Below are 19,841 nucleotides of genomic sequence, written 5' to 3' on the forward strand. Positions count from 1 at the left end.
GGAGAGAAAAACTCTACAAAGCTTTTAGGGACTGGGGTTGGGACCGGGCAAGTGGCGTGTGCCACAGGGCATGGCCTGTTTGCCATGTCCACAGCACAGCCGCAAGCGAGGGGGTTTCCGAGAAGCTTTTTTGGGATACTCAGTTCCTGATGCCCTTAGAGCTCCCACCCATGGTGTTTCAGAGGAGGATTTGGAAGTACGACGTCTAAACACATATGGAAGACATCTAATTTGCGTAACACTGAAACGCAGTACCTAGCGCAGTAACTCACTACAAGCACCATGGGGGCAATAATGTAAAATAATGTGCCTTTTTATTGGCGTGAGATTGCGGATGACAATTTAAAAGAGAAGAGAATTTCCTTATGAGCAAAAGCCTCCTTAACTCTTAAGAATGGCACTAAAACAACTCGCCTGCCTATAAATATGATCTGCCAATAGAGACATCTTAGCTGTGAAGATTTAATTACAGGCAGGAGCTGCAGGAGGCCCCGGGGCTGACACCGAAACAGCTGAACCTCCTCAGAAATGGGTGTGCAAGAAGTGCCGGGGTGGGCTGTGCATGCACAAGAAGAGCTCAGCAGCGCCAGGTGTAACTATCAGCCTCCGACTTGCTTTCCAGGTTGGGGGAAATGGGGCTTTTGGATGATTTTCCGTGCTACGAAGTCAAATATCAAGGTCAGTGCCTTTCTTTTGCTTCGCCGTTCACTCGGAGGGTGAGTCGTGTCTCTTCTGGGCCCCAGTTCCCCCATAAAACGTAGATAATTTGGACTGTCTTCCTCAAGGAAGCTTCATGAATGTTTACATTTCAGAGGATCTTGAGGCTTTTTACAATCTATTATGAATTAATTATTATTAATTAAGTTAAAGCAGACTATATAACCTAAATAAAGCAGTTCTGACAAAGCAGCTGGATGTTAGAGAGCAATCTGCTTTATGAACTCCCTTTTCCACTGAGCAATTTTAAGCATTTAGTTCCGCTTTCTAATTGCTAATATCCATTCTTCAATTACCCGCTGTTTTGTTTCAGATTTAAAAGATTAAAACGCATTGTTATTTTATGATTATGCGATTTCGCTTCTTGTAATTGTTGGGTTTTGGTTTGTGTTTTATCGGTTTGCATATTAAACGTCTGCGAATGGGAGACTCGTACGTGGCTTGAAATGAGGTTTTGCCTTTTGTCACGCGGGACGGATCGTCGGAAACGCTCTGTTTCAAAGACAAAAATCAGTGACGGCATCATTTCTCAGGGAGGAACACTTAACAAACGGCCTCCTGGTGAGGTACCAATGCTCTGAACCAGCTAGGGGTTGCATCCAGCACCTGGCGCAGGCCTTATGGCGCTCTACAGAACCAGGGTGTGGGGGGCTCAGGCCCACCCGTGCCAAGTGCCAAAGGCGTTGCTTAAAATCCCAACCGGGACCCGGCCCGAGAACAGTTTTTTCTCCCCAAAACAGCCCCTCTGATGCCAAACCCCGCCAGTTTCGGGGGGCCTAGGCCCTGCCGGCGTCCCCGGCCGGCCGTGTTGCTAAGCAACCCGTGCCGGCGCCAGCAACCAACAGTAAAGATGGCGCCTGGCCGGCTTCAGCACGTGGCCGCTCGGGCCCCCGTCCGCCCTCGCACTGGGGAGTGGAGCAGAGAGGCCACGCCCTCAGCAGACATGGCGCCGGCCTGGCTTCAGACGCGCAGTGAACAGAGCCAATGAGAGGCCGGGAGGGTGGGGCGCAGGCTGGGATTGGCTGGGAGCGGGGATTCAAACCGAATTGCGGGCGGTTAAGTCGGGCGGTTGGAGCGGGCGCTCGCGCCGGGCCGGCGGCTGAGGTGAGTGCGCGGCATCGGGAGGGCGGCTGTGAGGCAGCGGCGGGGCCCCCGTAACGGGCCGGGCCTGGCCTAGGGGTCGGGTACCGGGCCTGGCCTAGGGGTCGGGGCCCCCCTCACCGGCCGAGGGGAGCTGCTGTCCTGGCCCTGGGCGGGCCCGGCGCCGGCTTCCTCAGAGGCCTTTTCCCTCGCTGCCTCCCGGGCAGGGCCTGGCTGCGGGTTCTTTACACTCTGGCCTTTTTCCTTCGCTCTTCCCGGCCTCTGCTGTCGAGTTGGGCGCGGGGCTAATGATCGTGGGGCTGGTAATGGAGGCACGGAACTGTAGAAGTGCCCCTTGCCGTGAATTATGCAGACTATAAGGACAAAAGAGGGACTTTTTGGCAGAGAGCTTTTCCGCACCTTGTAGTCCACGTTATAGATGAAGTCCCGAGATATCTATGTGTCTGTAGAGCCTGTAACTGCGAAAAGAGTACTTGAAAGCTTTCCAGGGTGGCCTCCCGTGTGTTAAGCTGCGGTGGTGTACTCCCTCCTGGCACCTCTCCCAACTATGTCTGCACCTGCTTCTAGTGCTAATTTATCAGTCAAGGCTGTCCTCTGTGCCCCAGCAACCTCTTGCATTAGCGAGGTAATTTCTGTGTTGCTGAGCTGGAGACTTTCCTCTTCATTGCTTCTGTTTATGCCATTGTTGCTACTGTTTGAGGAAAATGTGCTGACTGTCTGAATTTTAACAGCTATTTGCAGCAGCTAAAAATGCAGCTAAATTTAAGACTGTATTAAAATTCCCCAGAACGTTGCTCCTATTTTTATCTTACGAAGCTTTGAAAACTTGCAGATTTTTAGTGGCCTATATAGTACCAAGTTATTTGTAGGCAGGGCATGAGCTGTGCTCTGCAGCCTTCCAGAAGGAGAATGATTTGGGATCCCTTGTCTTGCCTTGGGGTCTGAGCCTCTGCAGTATACTGGAGAATACTTGAAGCAATAAGGTGGGGAGCTATACTGCCTCTCTCTGTGGCTCTGCTATCTGTAAACTATGGAGGGCTCAGGATTTTCATTCCCCAGGAAAGAATTTAGATGTATATATCTTCATAAAACATGACTCTTAATGTATTTGTGTTTGTGCAGCTTCTAAAACTTGCCTTAAAAAATTTTTAAAAAAATTAATTCTGAAGCTGATTCTCTCTTCTTTGGGCTGGGAACACGTTTTCTCTTTGGAGGTGGGAAGAAAGAGCTGGGCTGTTTATTTAGCTCTGGTTTCTTGGCAGGAAAATGGAGACTGCGATGCTGAACTTACGGAGTCTGTATGATCAACTTATGCACCAGGCTGAAATTTTAAGTGAAGGAAACGAATATCGTAAGTTCTGTTTCTGAACTAGGTTGTGCTGTGTTTGCTGTAAGAATATAAACATGCAAACAAACATTATAAACTGTTACTGAAGAATCTGTTGATGATACTGTGGGTAATGAGACTCCTACAAGCAGTCAGGCTTGAGGTTTTTTTTTGTTGTCAAGAAATAGGAAGTCACAGGTCTAACTTCTAGGCAGGGCCACGTTCTGCTTGTGGTAAGCTGACTTTGTCTGTGCAGGGTCTCATGTTCTAGCTGTTCTGATTGATACTGACACAAAGGACTTGGTCTGAAAAACTGCAAGATCTCATGAACATCTAGAGTGTAGGTGGTTTGCCGAAAGGCTGGCTTCACCACTCTTCAGTTGAGAGCAGGTTATATTAACAGAGATTTACTGTCAGTGAAAGGAGGGCTGCTGCATCTCCTCTGCTTGTCTAAGTCCCTAAAGATGTATGTGTCTTCTCTCCAGAGTTTATTCAGTTAGCAAAAAACTTTGAAGAGTATCGGAGAAAATGGCAGAAGACGGAGCATGAGCTTGTCAGGTACAAAGATCTTCTCATGAAAACTGAAGCTGAACGTAGTGCTCTGGATGTGAAGCTGAAACATGCTCGCAATCAAGTGGATGTGGAGATCAAACGAAGGCAAAAAGCTGAAACGGACTGTGAAAAGCTGGTGAGTAATTCTTTTATTACCAGTTGGCTCTTTAGAGTGTGAAGACAAGGTGATTAAACTGCATTGATCTATGGAAAATAAAGACTGGCACTCATGATAACATTTTTCCTGAGAGGAAAAAAACCCCAACAATAACAAATTGGCTTGGCTTCTGGTAGTAGCCTTCTGCTGTGGTCTGGAAAAAGGCAACTGGCTGCTGTTTGGAGCTGAGCTGCCATTACCTGTCAGAGCACGGGCTTTGCAGCCATTAGCAGTCTATTGACACAAGTTCTGGGAACCTATCTGTGCGGTATCTCAAACGCTTCAGATTGGTTCATACACTAATTAAACACAGCTTATCCTGTGGCAGCTTCTGATATTATCGACCTTTACAGGAGCGGCAAATGCAACTGATTCGAGAGCTGCTCATGTGTGATGCATCTGGGAGCATTCAGCTAAGTGAAGAACAGAAGTCTGCCCTGGCCTTTCTAAACCGGCCGCAGGCTTCTATAGGGGGTTCAGACAACAAAAGGTAGGCAGCGTATGTCTGAGCAACATAAGTGGCAAATATCAATCCAGCCGTGTACCTCTGTGATACATGCTGCACCCATATCAACAGAGTCCTCCTTTTTATTCCAGTTTGAAATATAGCTCTCCTGAGTCAGTAAGATTGTTCTGGAAGCGTGGCTGACTGAAAGCCAAACTAATACAAGTCTCTTCTAATTCTTGATTTTTAGGCTGTCTACAATAGATGAATCTGGCTCAATTCTGTCAGACATCAGCTTTGACAAGACTGATGAGTCACTGGTAATGTAACTCCAAGTTCCAAAGTTTTCCTCCACTGTAAAACCTTAGAGGTGTGCACTAATCTCTAGAGACCCCTTGTGTTTAGATTACTGGGGTATTAAACTGGTAGAGCTGATTTGCATTTCTCTGGTGTGCTATTGGCTAAAACTTAATGAAAGTCCTGGCCAGAGGCTGTATGGTATTTACACTGAGCTAACCAGTGCTGTGTATTTCCCACAGGACTGGGATTCCTCTGTGGTGAAAACTGTCAGACTGAAAAAGAGAGAGAAGCGGGTATGTTCAATTCTTCCTCTTCAAATAGATTCTATTGTTAGCCTTAGCTGACACAATGTCACCATCTGTCATCTCACCGCCACCTATAATGATGTCTGAGCTACTAATCAAAATCAAACTTCAGATGGATGTGGTGCTGCTATAATTCAAACCTGCTGTGTGGATTCAGATTGAAAGTTAATTCTGATGTTGTTGTTTGTCTACTGAAAATGACTGGAGTTCCGCATGTCTTGTTCTGTCATGGCCTGGAGTTTGCAAGAAAGCACTTGAAGATGATTAACAGCTACCAGATTAGGGGGAAATCATGTAGGAAGTTAATATTTTTCTATTCTGTAAAGGAGCTTGTCCTTGTTCTAGTCTGCTGTTAGTATGCAGTAGGCACAGGTGGGAAAGTACAGCCGGAAATCATAACTAGCACAGTGGGAAGAGTCGGGGACTTGCTTAGTTGCCCTTCTTTTTGTGTGTCTGTGGTTTTGGTTGTGTTTTTCCTCCCCCTTTCTTTCTGTCTTCTGAATTGGATTACAAAGCTGTTCAGGAAAATTATTTGAAAGAGCAGTATATAGAGGCCTTATGATACTTCATGTTAACTTCAAGGTTGCCATGAAGAACAGGTACTGTGGAAGAACTTAAAGCATCTGTGGTGTGTGCAGACGATTGTTCAGTCCTTCTAGTTGTACTGAACTAGTATAACGCTAAGTTAAGAGCATACCTGCCTCATAGGTAAAAATATACTGTATCTTTTCAGCGGTCTTCCAGGCAGTTCATTGAAGGCCCCCCAGGACCTCAGAAGAAAACCAGATCAATTGGCTCCACGGTGGACCAGGTATGGTGGTCCCAGCTGGGTTTATGTAGGTTTAAAGTAGTTGGTCATATTGCGTACCTGTTTCTAGGGCCAACAAACTAGAAAATGCCAAGTCCTGTCAGTATTTCTGTCACTAACTGCATATTTCTCATTACAGGGAAATGAATCCATAGTAGCCAAGACAACTCTCATGGTTCCCAATGATGGTGGCCCAATTGAAGCTATTTCTACTATCCAGACTGTGCCTTGCGGTCTGAGGAAACGGAGGAAGAGTGGTAGGTGTCGCATCTTCATTTGTCCCGGTCCTGAAGCAACTACTTTATAGGCCAGAGGTTATAGTTACCTCCCTCCAGGACCTGGGTGGCTGCCTGTGCTTTATAATGCACTTGCTTTGAAGGAAATGTTATGCAGGGGGTGTTTCCTTTCAGTCAACACTCCTCTTCTCTCTCTCAGGTCCTTTGCAGCCTTGGAGCAGTGAGTCGAGCATAGGCAGTAAGCAGCTGGAATCCAAATCGGAGACTGATGGTTCTAGCACCCCGCAGAACAATGGGGGAGTGAGGCTGCATGAATTTGTTTCAAAGACGGTAGGTCTAGAGGCAGAAAGAACTTGAAAAAGCATCTCCTTCCACTTTTAAATGTGTGTGATGTCAAGCTATAGATAAGAGGCCACCAGCCCTTATGTTTCAAGTCAGTATCAACTGTAGTGGTTACCTGCATGGATCAGGGAATATGTTATCCTATATGGTTAGCTAATTTGAGTCCTGTGGAGTTACTACCCTGCACTAATCTCTTCCCATCTATATGCTTTGAATCACTAGGTTATCAAGCCAGAATCATGTGTTCCATGTGGAAAGAGAGTAAAATTTGGAAAAATCTCTCTGAAGTGCAGAGATTGCCGTGTGGTCGCTCATCCAGAGTGTCGGGACCGCTGTCCTCTTCCCTGTATCCCCACCTTGACAGGCACTCCTGTCAGAATTGGGGAGGTAAGGCCGTAGGGTGACCTTGGGGCAGTACAGCCACTGACACAAACGGGCTAATGTTTGGTTAGAGGTAGAACGTGCTTAGGCTCCAGCACGACTGCCTGCTGTGGAAGAGCTCCTGTTGCTCAGAGCTGCATAATAAAATGCAAATGAGCTTGCTAATGTATCATTCAATAACCAGGGGAGTGGGTGGTAGCGATGCGATGTTAGGAGGGTGTTGAGTTGTGAACGTGGTAGCTCTGGCTAGGCAATCCTGCACCGTTGTGCTGATGGATGTAGTGTTGCTCTTCTCTGGGCTGATGAAGAAGAAATAATGTTTGTTTTTTAGGGCGAGATCTTAGTCTGGAGAAGAGGAGGCTGGAGGGGGAGACCTTATCGTTCTCTACAACTACCTGAAGGAGGCTGTAGTGGGGGGGGGGGGATTGGTCTCTTCTCCCAAGTAACAAGCAATAGGACAAATGAAAATGCCTCAAGTTGTGCCAGCGGAGGTTTATAATGGATATTTGGAAACTTTCTTCGCTGCTGCCCAGGGAAGTGGTTAAATCGCCATCTCTGGAGGTATTAGAAAGTTGTGTAGATGTGCTGAGGGACATGGGTCAGTGGTGGGTTAGTGTTGGACTCAATGATCCATCCAACCTAGACCATTCTACGATTCTATCTCACTGTGAATTCCGAAGAGAGTATTTTCCATGTTTTGAAGACCTTGCATATCTCCCCCCGGCTTCTGTCTCTTAGGGGACCTTGATGGACTTTGTCCCTTCGACTCCTCCAATGATCCCTTCTATCATAGTGCACTGTGTTAATGAGATCGAGCAACGAGGGCTGCATGAGGTAAAATGAAAACAAGGTGTGAAACAGTGCTAATGAAATGGGTTGTGGTGTTGGGGAAACAAACTGTTAACCCAAATATCTCTTATTTATGGTGTGTATAGTGGACGCTCAGTGGGTGACTGTGAGTGAGCAACAGTGTCTGTGTAGAGTGCTCAGGTGTGGAGAGAAAGTGGGAGCGGAGAATGTCAGCTTTATACATGCAGTTGATATTCTGCCTCTAAGCCAACGCTTTCTGTTAACAGACGGGTCTTTACCGGATATCTGGCTGTGACAAGACAGTGAGGAACTGAAAGAGAAGTTTCTTAGAGCAAAAATATTCCTTCGCTCAGTAAAGTGGATGATATCCATGCTATCTGTGGCTTCTCAAGGACTTTCTACCGCAGCCTGAAAGAACCCCTTCTCACTTTCCGGTTTGAACAAGACTTTTATGGAAGCTGCAGGTAAGGAGTTGCTAAATGGCATCTCCAACTCTTTCCCTAGGCTTGATGGTCACAGGTTTAGCTGTTGCCTGGACTGGCAGACCTCAGTGCTCTAGGGAGCCCTCATGCTTGTGACTGTGTTGATGATGGGAAAATATTTCCTCTTCCAAAACAGCGCAGGCGAAGAAAGCAACAAGTTCTAGTGCTTGGGCAGGATACAAAAGTATTACAATGGCATGTGAACCTTCTGGCTTCCTTTTTCTCGGACTGTGAGGGGGATATTACAGCTGTGCCTCTGAGGACCACTTTCTGAGGTCTAAACATTTTTTTTCCCTAGAAATCTTGGATGAGGACAACAGTGTTGCTGCTATGTACCAAGCAGTTGGTGAACTTCCCCAGGCCAATAGGGACACCCTAGCTTTCCTCATGATGCACCTGCAGAGGTATGTTCAAATGGACTGGTAGCTCTCGAAGGGGATGTTGCCACTGGTGCTTTCTCTAATTGACTTTTGTTACTGCTTGTGAGCATAAAGTCTTCGTTCTGGAAAAAACCTGCTTATTCAGAGGCTGAAATGTGTGGGGGACGGGGGAGTTGTATGACAAGTGAAGGGGAGAAGCTACATTTCTCTTTTTTAACTTCTTTTTTTAATATAGGGTGGCTCAAAGCCCAGAGACTAAAATGGACATTACCAACTTGGCCAAAGTCTTTGGCCCCACAATAGTTGCCCATGCGGTACCTGATCCTGACCCTATGATGCTCCTGCAGGACACTAAGCGGCAACCCAAGGTAGGTCAGCAGAAAGGACTGACTTGGGTGAATGTATCCAAGAATTCAAATGAGTTGCTGGAGGGAGCTGAGGCGATGCCTGTCTGGTGTCAGTGTGCTAAAGCTGTGTGCCACTCTGTAACCTCAGCGACTCACGAGTGTCTCTGTAGGTAGTGGAGCGACTTCTGCTGCTGCCCATGGACTACTGGAGCCAGCTGATGATGGTGGAGCCAAGAAAACATTGACCCAGCGCATGTAATTGAGAACACCAATGCCTACTCTTCTCCACAGACACCAGATGTTAGAGGTAACCCGTGGTGCTGCTCTGTTGGCTGTGCAGCTGCTGTATTAAAAATAATGACCCTTAATCAAAGCGGCTTGCAAGGCTGTTGGAGCTAGCCATTCCTGCACGCTTCATGGAGGAAGAGGGAAGAAAAGCGTGCCAGGAAACACCAGATTTGTCTAGTATTTTTGACAGATGCTAGGGAATATCTAATGTTCCTTGCATGGCAATGAAAACTTCAGCTGTCCTCATGTTGCTCACTTGGCTGCCTCTCTTTTGACAGTGAGTATGCTTGGACCCCTCACTACTCCGGAACGGCAGCTCTCCAAGACGCCGTCATCTAGCTCCCTGTCCCAGAGGGTCCGGTCTACCTTCAGCAAAAACACCCCCAGGTAAGTGCCAGTGGGTGTTATCATGAAGACGTTGGGATGACTGCAGGTGGTTTGGGTGTTCAAGGAGAACTGAAAATAGACTCTTGGGCCCAGTTTTGGGAGCAGCCTTGGATTTACTACTCAGCTCTCCCTTGATCAGTGCTGTAGTAACAGTTGCAAACTGCATAATGGTTAACGAGCATCATCATTTTGTTTGGGAGGTGGGTAAAATTTGGGTGAATGACCCCTGAGAAAGGGAGAGCGTTAGACCTCTATATCCCAAACTGATATTTTTCTACTTCTCTTGAACTAGATTTGGGAGCAAAAGCAAGTCAACAGTCCAGCTTGTGCATCAGGGCAACTTCTTTCCCTCTCCCCTGCTGAAGTGAGTGGACCCGGGAGTTAGTGTCCATCCCAGCATTTGCACACCCAATATGCATGAGCACACTAAACCGAAGTCCTCTCCGTGGCCCTTGGCAGCTTATGTAATAAGATCTTTTCCTTTTATCTTTCAGCTTAGCTGAGGACTTTTAATGGGATTTTATTGTGCAATGTATTTTTATTATCTAATGCTGTTCTGAATGTAGTATTGGTAAAGGAAGTAACTAGCAGGATTTGTTCAAAGCGTTAATTAAAAAAACTGCTAGAGGAACTCACTGACGCTTTTCAATAGCATCCAGTCTTCCACCCATATGAAGTGGAAGAGTCATACAAGGATCGCAAGTTGTGTTTGGTTTTTTGTTTTTTTTTTTTTTTAAGAAAAAAACCAAAACCTCCATAGGTTGTTTCTCACCACAGCGGTGACAGCCCCATTGAACTTTGTCAGAATCCAGTCTTTCAGACAGCACACCAGATCTGTAATTTTTGACCTGTGCTGTGGTCGTGCAGCCTGTAATCCTGAGGGATGGCAGTGTTGCATTTGTCTGATGGGCAAAAGATGCTCTCTTTAATTAACTGCCGGAGGGACTGTGACTTTTTCTAAAGAAACGCTTCCTGATGCTGTGTTTACAAAGGGGAAATTTTGTAGAGGACTGTCTGTAGATGCAAACCCAAAGGATTCCTGGGTAGGTCTAAATGAATTACTAGGGCTGCTCATATCGGCATGGGGAAGGAGGGTAGTTTAATAGCACCTTTGCTTTTGGGAGTCCCTGCTTTCCTAAACTGGGATATGTGACCTTGCCCAGTGCTGTGTGAAAAGATTTGTGGAACACATACAGAAGTTTATAAAGTGGCTGTTTTATTGAGCTCTGGAAAACTGTCCTGCCCTGTGCGGTTAAGTAAATCGTGATATTCTATGTGACCTCTTGATTCGTACTCGGCTCATGCTTTTTACTTGTGCTAGAGAGTTTCAACCAGGGCCTGTGTGGTGTTACAGGAAGCTGTGGTGCTCTGCTCTGAGCAGCTCCTGCCCCAAGGACTAAGGACCCTGGCAGTCTTTGCTGCTGGGTGCAGGATTGTGCACTGGGTGGCTGTGGCTCATGGGTCCAGAGGAGGAAGGAGACAAACAGTTTTGGTCCCCGAAATCGTATCAGGAGGTGAAATAGCCTGGGCTGAACATGGTGCCTGGGTTGTCTCTCCCTTGCTTGCAGGGTCTGGAGGGTCAAGTCTGCTCCTGCTGTGTTTGCACCGAGCTCTGACCCACTTGCAGGAGGTGGGGCTGCTGCTCCTCTTCCCCAGTGGGGCTGGGGACCCCAGGACAGGTGGGTGTTTTGGCCTCTGGTGCTTTCATGCACACCAGATGTACATGAGGGGGGCGTTAAGGCATGTTTTCCTTCCCCAAATCCTGTGTCTTGGGCACACGGCTTGGTCTTTTTCTGGAGTATCCTCTCCCAAACTGGGTCCTTGCCTGTTCCTTGTTGAAGCAAAATCCAGAGGATTTGCGGTAGGACCTGCTGGGGGATTTCTGCCCTGGTCCCCATGGCTCCACTCTGTGGGGACAAATGAGGCCTGGGGACATGCTGGCAAGCTACCCCCACTTGCTTCTTGATGGGCACGGAGGTGGCCCTGCCAGTGCTTGGAAACATGGCTGCAATGCTGGGATGGGGGTGTGTGTGCACCCACCTGTGCCTGCAGGGAAGGACACAAGTTCCACAGTGGGGTGTGCGAGCAGATAGGACATAGCAGAGGCACAGCTGTACCTCATGTGAGCCGAGGGGGATGGAGGGTGAAAACTGTGACAAAAGGGGTGTACCTCTGGCAGTCCATGCTCTGGTTGCCTTAGGCTGCAAGGAGACACCAACTGTTGCACAGGAGACATCATGTGGAAAAGGATTTCAAATATTATTGATCAAAGAATAGGAAAAGCCTCTTCTGAAGTGAATTTCTTCCCCATGGGGAGGAAACTGGGGCTGCACCTTCATCTGAAGGATGCAGCAGGAGATGGCTCAATGAAAAGATAGAGCCCAACAAAGAGCCATGAAGATGTTGGACTGGAGCACCTCTCATACGGGGAAAGGCTGAGAGAGCTGGGCTTCTGGACTAGAGAAGAGAAGGCTCAGAGGGATCTTGGAAATGTATATAAACACCTGAGGGAGCGTGCAAAGAAGACAGAGCCAGGCTTTTCCAGTGGTGCGCAAGGCCAGGACAAGAAGCAGTGGGCAAAAACTGAAACTCTTGAGCATTGATCTGGATGTCAGGAAACTTCTCTTCTTTTAACTGTGAGGATGATGAGTACTGGCAGAGATTGCCCCAGAGAGATTGTGGGTCCTATCCTTGGAGATATTCAAAAGTTGTCTGGACGTGGTCAAAGGCAACCTGCTGTAGGTGGCCCTGCTTGAGCAGGGGGTTGGACAAGGTGACATCCAGAGGTCCCTTCTGACCTTAACTATTCTGTGGTTCAAAACAAGGACGTTGTGCCAAGCTTTGTCAACACAAAGCCACTCTTTTTGGGAGCTGCTACAAGAATAGGTGCTGTGCAGTCACCTCATTTTTGCTGCGGCTTGGTGTCACCGTCAGGGAGCAACGGCTTGGGCTGTGCCTCTTCCACACCGCAGCCGATACACTGGGCTGTATGGAGTCTAATTTATAGACTGAATCTTAAATAGAGAAAGTACTTCCTTCAGGGCAGGGTCTGATTAAACAATCTGTCTCGGGAAACAAAAGTGAAAGAGAAAAGCTTAAACCAGAAAAGAAAGCATCCTGGTCTCCCTGTCTTGACGCTACTACCTTCACTTGACAAAATGGGACTGGGGTCTGCGCAAACAGGAATGGAAAACCAGCGGGCAGAGCAGCAGGATCTGAACTCACCCCTGGAGTCCTCCTCCCCACTGAAAAGGAGCTTGTTAGCATCAAAGCGTTTAGAAAGCAAGAGGGCTAAGGTGATAGAAGAGAAGGGTACTGGGCTGCAGAATGTAAATATGTCACCATTAAAAGACCAAAGGCCCCGTGTGACTCCGTAAGAGCTTGGCACTGGGGCTTGTAGGGCTGGTTTTATCTGGAGCTGTCCTGACCTGCCCTAAACTTTGCTGTAGTTTGTTTGGCTTGTTTACCTGTAACAACAACTGCCTAGCAACAAGGTGTCTATTTCCTAATTGATTTTTAGCGATGGAATTTGCAGTTTTGTGTGTTTGTGGGTTACAGTGGCTGTGCCTGTGATAAACCCGACGTAGTGCCTTAAGGAGGAGGTAGCGCTAACAGAGGGTCAGCCTGCAGTCATCGAGCACAGGACGGCCCCAGGGCTATTAGCAGCTCCTCAGTGATCCATTGCTGATTATTGGAGAACACGGTTTTGCCAGGTGACGAAACTTAGAGGCCTTAGAGGTAACAGAAAAAAATATAGGTAGAACACAGAATACATAGTGTATCTGGATGTAACATGGAATTGTAGCTCTGTGAAGACTCAAGTACAGAGAGTAACAGAAAATGCATTAAAAAAAAAAAAAAATAGCCCCAAGTAGACCCTAAACTGAGGAGGAAGAAACCATCAACCTTATAATCGTATTCCTCCCAGAAGAAGAAGAAAAAACCCATCAATATAGTTTTTCCCCCTCAGGATGCCAATGAGTCACTGCAGCGGTGCAAAGGAAGCAGAGAGAATTCATTAGAGGAATGGGGTAGATGCTTTTGTCTATGGTGTTCATTTTTTTTTCCTATTACTGAAAACCTGTAATAGAAATTGAGCAATTTGGATATTAGTTGTTAGCACTGCTGTAACTGGATGAATGGTAAGTGATTGCTATATCGTGATTGGACTGAGGCGTCCATTAGGCTACCAATGAGTTCTAATTCTCGAATCCTCGCGTAAGCGTGTGCTTTCTGCAGGCTTTGGCTTGTGCAAGCTGCTTCTCCGTTGCCTGCCGTGGCCAGGATGGGGCCGTGCGAGTTGGGTGATGACGGGGAGATGTTTTGGCTCCGTGGGGCAGGGGCTGAGCTGGGCTGTGGGCAGTGCTGGCAGAACCCAGCAGGAATTCAAGAGCTCGAGTCCCTCGGGCCTCGGCAGTGGTTCTTGGCTCTTTCTCCTGCTAATATTAGGACTGGTTTGAGGAAGATTACGGTTCTGTGAAATAGCTATTAATATCATACAAAGCTTGGATGGAAGTCAAAAATAACAGCAAATGAGAAAACTACTAACCCCATGGCCAAACAGGAAGTACAGGCAAGGCTCGGTGTTGTGAAAGATAAACAGTGGGAAGGAAAAGCACAAGAGCTGCAATGAGATGCAGAGAAGAAAAATACAAATAGCTTTGGAGATAACTGTTTTGGAGCCAAGGATTGTTTTCAAGCTACGTTACATCAAATAACGGTGATCGAATTCTCTGAGCTGATTGAAAGGAAATCCTGGTTTATTGGCCCAGACGTTTCCCGAGCTTGGAAAAACACCCGTCTGTCATAAAGTTCCTCTGCTGCCTACTGAGGAGCGGGGAGGGCTGGAACCAGCTCGGTATCCTAACCCACTCTGTGCCTCGGAAACGAACCCGCTTTTCTTAATGCAGCCCAGAGAGCCAACCGCATCCTGGGCCACATGAAAAGACGCGTGGCCAGCAGATCGAGGGAGGTGATTCTGCCCCTCTGCTCTGCTCTGGTGAGACCCCACCTGGAGCACTGCCTCCACCTCTGGAGCCCTCAGCACAAGAAGGACATGGACCTGTTGGAGCGGGTCCAGTGGAGGGCCACGAAGATGATCAGAGGGCTGGAGCCCCTCTGCTGTGGGGACAGGCTGAGAGAGTTGGGGGGGTTCAGCCTGGAGAAGAGAAGGCTCTGGGGAGACCTTCCAGCCCCTTCCAGTTCCTAAAGGGGGCCTGGAGGAAGGATGGGGAGGGACTCTGGATCAGGGAGTGTTATGATACAATGAGGGGTAACGGCCTCAAGTTGAGAGAGGGTAGATTTAGATTGGATATCAGGAAAAAATTCTTTACTGTAAGGGTAGTGAGGCACTGGAACAGGTTGCCCAGGGAAGTTGTCAATGCCCCATCCCTGGAGGGGTTCAAGGCCAGGCTGGATGTGGCTTTGAGCAGCCTGGTCTAGTGGGAGGTGTCCCTGCCCAGGGCGGGGGTTTGGAACTAGATGATCTTTAAGGTCCCTTCCAACCCGAACCATTCTGTGATTCTTCCTCTCAAGTCTGTTCCTTTGCCCCCAGCCGTCTGCTGCTGTTACTGGGCAAGGCTGTACGTCTGAGCCCTGGTTCGCATCTTCCTTTGCGATGGCTATTGCACTTGCGATAGCCTATGAGTAGGGATGTGGCATGGTCCGTAGGAATAAATAATCTTTATAAGACCAGATATGAACTGGTTAGAAAATGCAGACAGGCCAGCAGGGTCAGAGTCTTTTATCAAGCAGGAAAAGGAAGAACAAAAATCCAGACTCTTAACTTGATTTTCTTGGACGCAATGAAGGGGCTCTGAACCCCCAAACCCGTCTGCAACGTGAGCCTGGCAGCGCTGTTGTGAAAGCGGTGCCGGCGGGGCCAGGACATCTCGAGGAGCTTCAGCTGAGTATCGAAGCCCAGAACTAAAAATACACTGAGGTGCAGCAGCAGGATTTCGCTGACAAAGGTTGAGTATTTAAAACCTTTCTCTTGTTAATTGCATCCACCTTCCTTGCTGGCGTTGCCGAAAAGGTGAGGCTTCTATGAGTAAGAAGGCAGGTGACAAAAAGGTGGTTTCATTTTCTTTTACACCTTTTCAGTTTGTATTCGCCCTCCTGCTCCAGACTGTGCTACTTGCAGTTCTGCATGTGGATGTCCACACTCCGCCAGGGAAAGAAGCTGGTAAAAGCCGAGTGTTGCCGGTGTATCAGTCCTCACACAGAGGTATTTGACTCATGTGGCTTTGTTGGGTGCTGTACAAATCCCTGGCCAAGAGCTGTGCTGACAAAAGCCTTTGTTCTCTGCCTACTCCGAAGCTAGAGGATACGCAGAGGTTTGCAGTATCTTTTACTAGACCAAAATAGGTAACCTTTCTCCTAGACAGGTGCTTGTATACTTTAAAGATGTATATTATAAGGCAATCGCTTCTAATCGCAGCCTTTGCTTTGGTAACTTGTACCAGCAGATGGCAGAGGGTTTCCATCGGTGAGCTGTAAGACCCAGGGTGGGGGTGTCTGCGTTGCCAGTCTTTCTCCAGCCTGTGCAGAATTTTTGCACCGCTCTTTTGCACTGCTCTTAAATTTCTGCCTTGCACATCGATTATTTTTTAACAACATTCTAATTTCCCTCCCCGCCCCTTATTTGGATGAAAAGACCTATATTTGGAAATGTGGCAGTTTCCTTTGGGTGTAAACAGGGAGAGAAAATGGACCAGGACTTTAGAGAGCATGAGCTGCCTGTGGGGGGCATTCGTCCTTCACAGTTCAGCCAGGAAGGGCCCAGGAAAATGACTGGGCAGCGAGCTTAAAATGAAAAAAGACATATTTTTTTTTCCCATATAATGTATGCTGAAACTGTAAGAGCAGCGTTGTGTAAAAACAGCCTCTGCCTCACCAAAATATTTGACCTGCTTCTTTTCAAATGCTTTGAATGTATGATAGAGAACAGCCTCCCTCCGCGTGCCCTGATTTATTACACGCACCCAAATTACCCAACACTGGGCATCAGATCTAGCGAATTCCTCCAGCTGAAGGTGGCCTAGACGTTCTGCTTTCCTAATGCACGAGCATCGGCTGACACTCACCACCAGAGACTGGATGTGCTGCCACGGGATGGTGCGGGGAGCTCTCTCTGGAGGTGGCACTGAACAGCTTCTCTCCAGACGCACCTGCTTTCCCCCGAGCTGGACAGGAGCTGCTTATGAAACAGTGTCTTCTATAACCCGCAGCAAGAGCTGGGCAGCTTCTCAAGCGTGCGCAGAGGGCAGAAAAAGGGAGCTGTTATGCATTTCAAAATCTTAGGCCGAAATACCTTCCTGAAGTGCCTATCTCTCCCAAATTAGTCTATCTCCAAAAATGTGAGGATTCGCCTGTTTACTGCTTGGTGAGCCGGTGAGGTCACCGCCAAGGCTCGATCAACAGGAGAAAAATAATTCTAGGGAAAAGAAAATAGATGATAGCGAGGGCTTCAGTTAATTGACCTCAAAAACACAGCCCTCGCTGTCTGCTGTCTACGTGACCGCCTCGCCATCTCGCCCGTTCAAAGGCTGTGTCTGCAAAGTGCTGGAAGACACTCTGATACCAACGAACTCCCCTGGCTCCTCAGGGAGGGCTTCTTATCTCCAAGAGCAAAGCCTTCCCTTCTATCAGCACTTAGAGAGACACTCAACTGTCTTCCAACTGCTCTGATGCAGCGATAAGCCCAGAGCATTTGCTGCTCTCGAGGCTGGGAAACTCCAGAGCACCAGGGTCTGATCTAGGGCAGGCAGCTTGGCAATGGGGAGCAGCAGCCCCCCTGCCCTGCTGTAAGCATGCAGAATAGTGCGGATCCAGAGAGCTATTAACTGTTCCTCTTCTGTTTTGACCCAGCTCGTTCCCTGCGAGGGGCTGTAGCCTTCCTGCTGTCTCCCAAGCCCGGGGAGCGCAGAGCTGCCTTGCCAGCATGGCCAGTAAAAGCTGAAAGTGGCCTCTACTGCTGAGCCCCTCGTGCTGTGCGCAGTCTCTTAGATCAGATGGCTCTTGACACCGGTGAGGATGTGAGCTTTGGGAAGCAGAGGTTTTTCCAGGGGTGGGAATGCCCAGGGCCCAATTGGATTGTTCAAGGGGATTGACGACGGTTGAGCTGGGAGTGTCGGAGGGGCACGGAGAGTGTGCCTGGTTTGTTCTTTAGAAAGGGTTGATGAGGAGATGGGAGAAGGACACGTGGGGAAGACAGCTGGCTGCGATAGCTCAGCAATAAGACCAAATCCTACACTTTGTCAGAAGCCAAGGCATTGCAGAAAGCTCAGTTCCTCGCGTCCTAACTCTTCCCACAGCAATGACCGCCTGGGGCACGGGACACAATGTTCCAGCCTTCTTTATTCCAAACTGCCTGTTTTTCTAATTCTGTATTTCTCTCCCTGGGTTTGGAATCTCTCTTCTGTGGCTATGAGGGGGGTGTGTGGGTGCGCGTCTCCTTATTTTCTGGGTTCGGAGCATGTTGCGGGTCAGCAGAGGGGGTGGGACAGTGGAGCTGCTGAGGTGACAGGACGGGCAGCCTCCTGTGCTGAGAGCGTTCGTGGCTGCCCAAGGAGGCAGCAAACGGCCCTAAGGGCTGGGCAAAAGGGCTGGGGCTGAATCCCAGTTCCAGACCAGAGGAAAGGGTACAGGAGGATCCATGGGATTTGCCGGGTTGTTAACTAATGAAAGCCGGAATGTGAGAGAAAATCAGGTCCTCTCATTCCAGCAGCCAGCTGCTGGTCCAAAGGCATGTGGTCCTGCTATCGTGGCGTAAAAGTACGGAGAAATTGCGATGTTAAGGTTCTGATAAGATTGCAGCAGTAATACGCAAAGTTCTGAGCCAGACTCTCAGAGAGCAGAAGAGAAGCTGAAGTGATGACAACCCAACATCATGCGTAGAAAGAAAGAATAACAGTGGATGATTTAAACAATATGTTAATTAAAATAATATAGATATTGAAGGACGAATCTGTTTCCTGTGCAACTTAGAAACAACTAGACCATGGTACGCTTCCACTAGTTCACAGCAGCTGTGGGTAAGAGTAGGTGAGAAGATCCCCCCCACAGTGAAATGTTTAGGTGCTTTGCATGGGTTTAAAGAATGCAAAAGTTCTGGAATGTGGCTGAGCTTATAGAAAGTCCCATGGAAAAAAAACAGAAAAGGGCCCTCGGGCGTCTGTGATGAGTTGGTTCAGGAGAACCTATTTATTCTGGTTGTATCTGAGACGAGCCATAACTGATTCTACAGTTCCTTGGATCCTTCCTTAGGTAGGAGATTATTTCACTGGTAAGTAATGGAGAAAATTCTGCACGTGGAGAGGGGAGACCAAGGAAACAGCGAATCTAATTCTTTCTCAAGAGAGGCGGCTAATAACGGGTAATGCCCAGAAGGTTGAAATATGTCAGTATAACTTTAAACGGCGATTGATCAGATAAGCATCACAAGTGACACGAGTGGTAGAGAGGGAAGAAGTCTTAATGCAGTAAGAAAAGAACAGGCTGCAAAGCGCTAACGTTCGTTACGCGCTTTCGGGTTACCTGGGCAAGATTAAATTCACTCAACAGGTAGGAGAAGGCTGAGAAGGGAGCCTCCGCTAACCCGGGCGGGATGGCAAAAGGTCAAGAAAATGTCAAAAGTTTCTCTTAAAAAAAAAAAAAGGAGAGTGAAGATGAGGAGAGAATTATGTGGTGTTGGGATCTGGGAAAACGGTGGAACAGGCAGTTAAACGCGTTGTTTGTCAGCACCTAGAGAAGAACACTAAAGAAAATGAGTAACAGGCAATACTAATTTGGCAAGATCCAATCATCCCAAGCTCGGATAATTTACTCCTACAATGATGTTCTATGAGCGCTGCACTCCAAGAAGAGGCAGTAAATACAGTTTTATGGCTTTTGACACTGTTCCACATGGTCCATGAGCGAGCTAAAGAAACGCAGTTCCAGAGCAGATCCAAGACTGGGAGGAGCCCTAGGCGGGGGAGAACTTCCAGTGGTTTCCTTGCAAAGTGGAAGGGTAGAAGTAAAGCAAGTTTTCAAGAGCAGATTAAAGAAATGGGTTGGGAATGACGTAACTGGTCCTTGATCGGGCAGGAGACTATTTCTCTCTCACCTCTACCGATGGAGGCATCTGCAGATATTTTGGCAAATAATTAATTTTAATTGCTATGAAACAAACAAACAAACAAATGTTACTTTTTTGGTGCTTTTTTTTTTTTTTAAGCAGGAAACTAAAATACACCTTGAAACAAGAAGCCGTCGGCAATTGTAACTGATCAGGTATAACAAAAATGTAGTTCAAAGTAGCTCCGGACAGAAAGATGCTTCGAAATGTGTTAATTCATGAAGAAATAGCTCAAACTGAGCCTGGGTGCCTGCTCTCCCAAACGGAGGTGGAACCTGGGTATTTATGCAAGCAGATCTCCACCCTGTTGTCTGTTCCTGAAAAATCCCTGTTTCCTCAAATGCGGTGTTTCTCTC

The 19,841-nt window shown here is 47.8% G+C and overlaps 1 protein-coding gene across 1 annotated transcript; it reads left to right on the forward strand.

Annotated features, from left to right (window-relative positions):
• Positions 1–1,705: 1,705 nt before the first annotated feature.
• RACGAP1 (Rac GTPase activating protein 1) lies at positions 1,706–10,644 on the forward strand. The gene is given in 20 exon segments (XM_054183322.1): positions 1,706–1,821; positions 3,081–3,169; positions 3,631–3,833; positions 4,208–4,344; positions 4,550–4,619; positions 4,839–4,892; positions 5,638–5,715; positions 5,852–5,969; positions 6,148–6,278; positions 6,513–6,677; positions 7,410–7,505; positions 7,748–7,812; positions 7,814–7,916; positions 7,918–7,945; positions 8,262–8,367; positions 8,579–8,711; positions 8,861–8,920; positions 8,922–8,997; positions 9,257–9,365; positions 9,658–10,644. Coding segments are annotated over 19 exon segments (1,893 nt in total). The 5' UTR covers positions 1,706–1,821; positions 3,081–3,084; the 3' UTR covers positions 9,734–10,644.
• Positions 10,645–19,841: the final 9,197 nt, after the last annotated feature.

This window comes from Rissa tridactyla, chromosome 24 (genome assembly GCF_028500815.1).
Source record: "Rissa tridactyla isolate bRisTri1 chromosome 24, bRisTri1.patW.cur.20221130, whole genome shotgun sequence".
Taxonomy (NCBI): domain Eukaryota; kingdom Metazoa; phylum Chordata; class Aves; order Charadriiformes; family Laridae; genus Rissa; species Rissa tridactyla.